This window comes from Carassius carassius, chromosome 13 (assembly GCF_963082965.1).
Source record: "Carassius carassius chromosome 13, fCarCar2.1, whole genome shotgun sequence".
Lineage (NCBI taxonomy): Eukaryota > Metazoa > Chordata > Actinopteri > Cypriniformes > Cyprinidae > Carassius > Carassius carassius.
Window position 1 is genome coordinate 34,382,454 of NC_081767.1, and position 7,658 is coordinate 34,390,111.

Below are 7,658 nucleotides of genomic sequence, written 5' to 3' on the forward strand. Positions count from 1 at the left end.
CTCGAGTTTGTGGCAGATCAGCTCAGAAACAACTAACTCACTCTGTGTTTACGGGCGGGGTTTAATACTACTTCATAAAACTTAGACCGAGTGTATTTCAATATGTATGCGTTACTGGTGAGCTCATATAAAGTTAATTATATACGTGACAGTATTATTTATAAAATGAAAACAAACCTCCAGACTAAAGCACTTTAAAGCCACTGGAACATATTGCAATTTTAATAAAATAAATTACTGTTTTGTATTAAAATTCTAAAAGTTGAAGTCCACGAGAGGTCGCCAACATCATAACACACATAGATGCGTTTTGACGTTTATTTATTTAATCTAGCGTTATTTTAGTCATTGACACGTGTCAAAACATGTGTGAACTTTATAAAAGTCAATAAATTAATAAACTAACCGTGTCTGCTCCTCGGCTTGGTGACGCGTTTTGACTTGTTTTTAAACTGAAACTATATTATTATTATTTAAATAATAAACGACATTTACAGTAGGAACAAACATTTAAAAAACAGTACGTACAAATTACCTTTCAGTGTTTAAACTGAAACTATTGTCAGTATATTCACAAAGCTGAACTTTATAAAAAAAAATAAAAGTCCAAATCTAGTGAGTAAAAAAAACGAGAGACGTATATAACTCGAACACATACACACACACATACATATATATACTGTACATATATATAACCAACCTGACTTAAACAGTGTTCACAAAAAAAAAAAAATTTAAAAACATTTTCAACACGAGGTAAAAACATTTTGGATTTTTTTTACATCTCACTTAGTCAGGCTGTTGTTCCAACATGTTTCAAAGCTACCACCATAATTCCAGTCCAGAAGAAGCTGTCTCCATCCTGCTTCAATGACTACCGTCTTGTTGCACTTACTCCCGTCCTCATGAAGTGCTTTGAACGGCTAGTCATGCACCACATCAAGTCTGCCCTCCCACCTTCCCTGGACCCCTTCCAGTTTGGCTATAGGTCCAACCGGTCGACCGATGATATCATAGCCACTGCCCTCCACTCAGCACTCACACATCTAGAGGAAAAAGACTCATGTCAGAATGCTGTTCATAGACTTCAGTTCAGCATTCAACACAATCATCCCATAACAGCTCATTTACAAACTGATCCAGCTGGGGCTCAACACTTTGCTGTGCAACTGGCTGTTGGACTTTCTGACTGGAAGACCTCAGGCAGTATGGGTCGGCAACAACACATCCAGCACCATCACACCATACACTGGGGCCCCCCAAGGATGTGTGCTGAGCCCTCTCCTCTTCGGAGATTGTTATTGACTTCCTAGCCTGGAGACTCTGCAGTCTCCTCCCTGATGGCAGCAGACTGAAGAATAGCTTCATCCATCAGTCTGTCAGGAAGCTGAACTCCCTCCCGAACTTGCCCCCCCCCCCCTCTTTTTCCCCATGCACCACTAGGAGATACCACCTGACATTGTAAAGCACTTTGAGTGCTTAAAAAAGCATTATATAAATGTAAGGAATTATTATTATATTATTATACTACCACACTGTGACCTGCACCAGACACTTTGTACAGTATTCATCTGCTCACTACCTCAGTCAGCATTTAACTGACCTCATTCAACTACCTCTTCTGTCAGTTTAAATAAAGATGTTGAGATTTTTGACACTTCAATCAGACTGAATAAACTCTTTTGCACTACAGTCATTATATCTGCAATGTTTATTTCATTGATTTGTATATTTGTATATTTATACTTTATATTTTATTATCTGTATTTAATTTTCTATTGTTAGTGTTATCTGTATGCACCAAGGGTCTGAGAGTAACACAATTTCAATTATCTTTATGTATGTATTGAAAATGTCCATAATTTGCCTCTCCTGCAGAACCTTTTCAACCCTCCAGCTTTGAAAAATGAATATGGTTGTGTTGTGAATTAAGAAAGTAATTCGATAAAAGCTTATAACAGAGTTTCAGAAACCTGCTCTGGTCAAGCTCAGACAATCATCTTTATTAATTATGACCTGACTGTTTACACAAGGACATGAGAAAATGATCAGGCTGTCAGTCAGCTTACACAACAATGTCATTTTCATATTAACAGCGTTTGATACATTGGAATTATCAAACTGATTTGTGTCATTTAATCAGAGTGACACAAAATGATGTCACTTCCTGCACTGATAAAAATGATTCTGTGGTGGAGTAAATACTATGTAATTTCAACATAAAAAAAAAAAGATTTTTCAGGACATGATAAAAAAAAAAGAAAAGTAAATTCTAAATTGGTACTCAGTTCAACCTTGCATAAATATCAACGTTATAAAATTAAGCAAAACCTACTCAACTTCCGATACTGGTGTTTCCATCATGCACAAAGGCAAGAATAACTAATAAAATTGATGTTTTATTTATTTATTTGTATTTTCTGTTGCTGTTTTCCAGCTGTATTTACACTTTTCAAAAAGCACGTCTCTCAGTTTGGTCAGTTTAAACCAGTTCAGTAAACCACTCAGATTTGATTCTGCTAAAATCTGTATTATATATTTGGGATTTGAGAGATGCTTTCAATTTTGGAAACGACATAAATCTGACGCTTCTGTTTATAATGTCGCCAGGTTTTAAATGCATTACTTCACTAATTCGAATCGTAGCGTCACGCGTCAGCTGTAAACCGAATTGATTTCTCCGCCGCGGTGCGCGTTCACGTCTGGCTTTTCTATAGAGTGCTATAGTGTCCGTGAACGCGCATGGACTCGTGAGCAACTGAAGTGAGCTGCGGATCAGACAGCACTAGTTAGTGAGATTTAGCTGCTGGTTTGAGGAGTAAGCAGTGCTGTCAATCTTTGGGAATATGCAGTTAGAACTTGAAGGTAAGAAACATGTCTTCGTGCATCTAATTTGATTGTTTTGCATATAATTCATGTTTGGGTTATAGATAATCATGAGGAAGATGGGCAATGTCATGCATGAGTTTTCATACTATGCTAAGACAAAAACAGCACCTTTAAGCAATTATTTAAAAGGGTGTAATATCTTGAATTGTTTTATTTTCACAAATATGCACATGAGATGTTGCTAAAAATACTAGACAGACAACATGCAGTAGTACAGGAGACACAGCTGGCATGTGATTTCATAGTTGACTGTTACTGCATAGATTAATTGAGTTAAATGCATAAATGTCATTCTTAACTGTTTGACATCAGCTGGGCTCTGGTTCTGATCAATGATCATCCCAGGACCATTTCCTCTGAGTCTTAATGCGATCAGGGATGACGAGTTGCATTCGGACAGAAAGCAAACGCTCAGAGTCTGTGCATTTGCCTCTAACAGTTCTTACAGTGAGATTTCTGGGTCCACTACAGCAGAATGTTTATTGCTTAAACACATTTAATAATGTATCAGTTCATGCATCCTCTAGAAATTTTAACCCATGATATTGGCATTGCTGGAAATAATGGATTTGACTTTATATTGATTATGTGTGTGTGTTTTTTTTTACTTTAATAGTGCATCTTCAAATCTTATTGGCTGTTGGCTTGGCCGTTCTCTGTTTCTGTCTGGTGATTGGTTGCATCGTCTGCCTTTGGCTTCATAAGTCCCGCCCTACAGATGATAAGGAGGCGGGGCTTTCCTTACCTCCTCTACCTGCAGCTCATGTGACTCTAAGCCCCTCCCCTGCCATCAACACCCTGCCAATCAAACAGCAGTATGAAGAGCTGGACGGAGACGTTCTGGACTCTCCCTCATTTAACAGCAGCTCGACGCCGTCAGAAGATGATCTTTCTTTACCATATTATCCTATCAAGTCTCATTTCAATCTACGGCGGCTCAGCTCCCCCGCTGTTCCCTACAAACCCTCTAAACCTGTCCGTGGTCGTTCCTCGCTCCCGATTATTCCTAAGCTCGGCTTGGTTAGGAAGTCACGCCGGGTGGTTGATCACAAAAGCGGTGATGACATTTCGTTTTCAGAAAGGAGCAAGCTTAACGCAGACAGCGGCCGACATTATGGCTCCGGCTCTCACAAACCCACACCTTCCCTTCACTTCACCCTTGTTTTCTCACCAGCTGAGGGCAAACTCACCGTCACCGCTCTGGGTCTCTACCGCGGCTCTAGGAAGCTGAGCGGGACTATGGTGAGGGCCTGTCTGCCTCCGCTTTGCCCCACGCTGCTTCAGGGCGGCCCGACACGCAGACACAGCCTCGGTCCCGAGGCTCCAGCGCAGGTGCTCCAGCTTCAGGTGAAGTCAGCAGAGGAGCTCCAGTCCTGTACCCTCAGACTGACCGTGTCCAGCAGGGATTTCTCAGGTCTGAGAGAGACGGCTGTGGGTGAACTCGAACTGGCATGTGCCGAAATCCACTGGGAACCCGACTGCACCCTCACCTTTAATCGTCAACTCAACCCTGTGAGGAGGAGGCTGAGGAAGGTATTGGAGGAGATTGTGCATCATATACTTGCCAAGCATCGTACACCAAACGACTGAAGGCTGGAATCCACTACTTTTCTTAACGTCTGCATTAGTTGACTGTAGTTTCTGAAAGTCAGAGCTCTGATTCCCGGGGAAGCCCATTTCTGCCACTAAAAAAGAAAAACATTTAAATTGCAACTTTTCATCTCACAATTCTGGTACAGTTCTAATTGTGTTTTAAAGTCAGAATTGCAAGATACAAACTCACAAGTCTTAGAAAAGAAGTCAAAACTGCGAGATCTGAACACAATTGCAAGGAGAAAAAAAAACATTATTGTGAGATAAAAATGAAAAACAAATTTTGCAGAAACATGCTTCTTGTTACAAGGAGATGCATGAGAAATGAAAACGAGGTGTTCTAAAATTGTTTCAAAACACAAAAAGCACGCTTGATGGAATCATAGATTGGAATACAGAATACAAAACAAAGTCTAAACAGATTTAAAAACATTATGCATCATATTTTCTGACTTTGTAAATGTAACAGAGACAAACTGGCTATTATACACCAAACAAATTAGAATCACATACTAAGCAAATTCAAACAGAAACATGGTTTCTCAATTTGGCTGAAAAAAACCCCCAAACCTGCTTGAACATGATGGAATTGTAGTCTAAGACTAAAGAAAAGGAGTCTGTGCTGTCATGCACTATACACTTTTCTGCAAAATCTCTCAACCACTAACTGACTTTGAGCCAGTCTGAAAACCTTGGCAAAAGTCATGCAGTGTATTCCAGCCTTTAATCAGACAAACATATACAGTTGTCACACCCTAATCTCATTAATCCAAAATCCTACTCCGTTGTTAACAAAGGAAATACTACCATAGTAGCTTTTGGGAAATGCAGAGGATTGGCTGAAGTGCTATTTGACCTCACAGTTTGTGTTTAATTACTGCTGAATCCATCAAATGATGCAGTTTTGCTCAAGTGAGTCAGTCGAGAGGATGATGACCAGAGGAGCTTCCATTGACAGCCACATAAAATATGATGTCGGTAGAATACAGTACAGTAAAACACTTTCATCCAGTTTGACTTTGCATTGAAGGTGTGCATTTTATCAGTTCATGCATTGCCTGGGAATCGAACCCATGGTAGAGGAATGCTAATAGTAAGTGAGCTTCTCAGTTGTGAGATCTGGAAAGGTTTCTGTCTGCTGTCATTAGAACACAAACGCTACAGCAGTGGGATTGCACGACTGCGTGACTAGTGTGCCAACAAGTGGTGCGTTAGTGTAGCCTGGAGCCAGTGTTTGCCCTGCAGAGATGGACACGAGCCAGCGGAGATCAGTAATGCAGCAGAGACACGTCACAGAGCAGACCAGGAAATACAGAGAGAGACGAGAGGAGGAGCTAGAAAAACTGTGAATGTGGACCTGACAAGAAACTCCTTTAGATAGATAGATGGTCTGTTCTAGATCTGGTCCAGACAAAGTATCCTGTAGTAGCAGTAATTATAATTCATCATAAATCTCAAATGCATCTTTAATGTTCCCATCGGCTCTTTCACATAACGAGTTTGTGTCTGTTCAGAGTCAGAGTTCCCAGAATGCACTGGGGGGCGTCGGGGCTTCTGTTTGTCCGGTGCGCTTTCTGGGTCAGATCCTGATTCTGCTGCAGTATCAGACGCTGGCGCACCGCATGAAGGTGATGGTGAGGAAAGCTGAGAACCTCCCCAAACTCACCAGGATGCCTGGCACTCCAGGTCTGTGTGTCTAGACGAACACATTTCTTGCACTTTGGGAAAAAAAGTGTCTGATGAATTAATGTACATTTCCTGGTTACATGTAAAGTGCTTATGTTCAGAGTTAAGTCGGATACATTGTTGGATAAAGTTACTTTTAAAGCTAATGCATTACAATGTTGCGTTACTCCCCAAAAACAGTTATTAATTGCGTTACATAGTAACCTTTTATGGAAAATAGTGCGTTAAGTTACTTTTGCATTGCTTTTTCACGTCTGGCCTGAGCTTGCTTGTTTGTATTTAATGAATTTATTTCTATTTATGACGAATGTAAAAAACCCTTCCACACCAAAAATAAAATGAAGAAGCTTTAGGCTGATGGAAATGTGAATTCACGTCTGTACAGTAGAACTACGTACAGTAAGATCTGCTCTTACTCCAGAACTCTCTCAACATGCCGACATGACAGCAGTCCGTTATTTACTTGTGAATTAAAAAGTAATGCATTACTTTACGTTACTTGGAAAAGTAATCTGATTACGTAACTCTCGTTACTTTTAATTCTTGGTTAGATAGATAGATTCAGATTCAGAGATGCTGTCTGTTTCTGTAGATCACTATGTCGTCATCAACCTGCGTCAGGACGGTAACGTCATCAGCACTAAAGAGACGAAGGGTGCCAGTGGAGCGAACGCGGTTTGGAACGCACCCTTTCTGTTTGACCTGCCGGCGGGGAACATCCTCGGACTGCCGCTGCTTCTGGAGCTCCTCGTGATGCAGGTGACAACAGCTTCATCGTTCAGGGCCTCATCTGCTGTTATATGACTCATATATCATTTGATGTGTCTTGACATTTTACTGTAATGACATCACTCTGTCTTTGATTGACAGGGAAGGCTGTACACGAAGAGTTGCATTCTGGGTCGTGTTCTGATTGGCTGCGGAGGTTCTGAAGCAGGAACCCAGCACTGGAGTGAGATGTGCAGCAGGGCGCAGGTGGAGACGGCATGCTGGCACGAACTCCAACCAAACCCCTTATAGGCCAGCGAAGTTTGATTGACATGCCCCTGAGCCAATAGAATCGCTCTCTGTAACACTTCTCATTGATGGATTTTGGGATGGAGCTGCTGAATCTGGTTTGAGACTTGAGGAAAGTTTGTGTTGAGTTTGTTTGCAAATATCTGTAATGTATGTATATGGTCACTGCAGGGTGTCATTATGGCTTGTTAACTTAAACATCAGATGCTGCTTTTGCACTAGTGAAGTGATCGGTGTTGTTACTGCTGCTGTTAACCAGAACACGTTTTTATTCATTAAAAAGAAGCTAAAATAAATATATATATAAATTGGATGAAAAACCTGAACTTAAACATTTTTTTAATTAAAAATGAAAAATGTTACTTAAACAGAATTGAAAATACAGTTAATTAAAAGGTTTTAAAAAATAATAAAAATGGCACAAGCACGTTAAAAGTTAAAAATAGCAATATAAAAATAAAAAGCTAATTCAA

General features: G+C 40.3%; 1 protein-coding gene across 1 annotated transcript; it reads left to right on the forward strand.

The window, feature by feature from the left end:
- The first annotated feature begins 2,724 nt into the window (after window positions 1-2,724).
- LOC132155753 (synaptotagmin-13) lies at window positions 2,725-7,312 on the forward strand. Its single transcript, XM_059564463.1, has 5 exons — window positions 2,725-2,865; window positions 3,506-4,422; window positions 5,997-6,168; window positions 6,761-6,927; window positions 7,039-7,312. The coding sequence occupies exons 1-5, from the start codon at window positions 2,847-2,849 to the stop codon at window positions 7,186-7,188; spliced, it is 1,425 nt and encodes a 474-aa protein (XP_059420446.1). The 5' UTR covers window positions 2,725-2,846; the 3' UTR covers window positions 7,189-7,312.
- The last annotated feature ends 346 nt before the right edge of the window (window positions 7,313-7,658 follow it).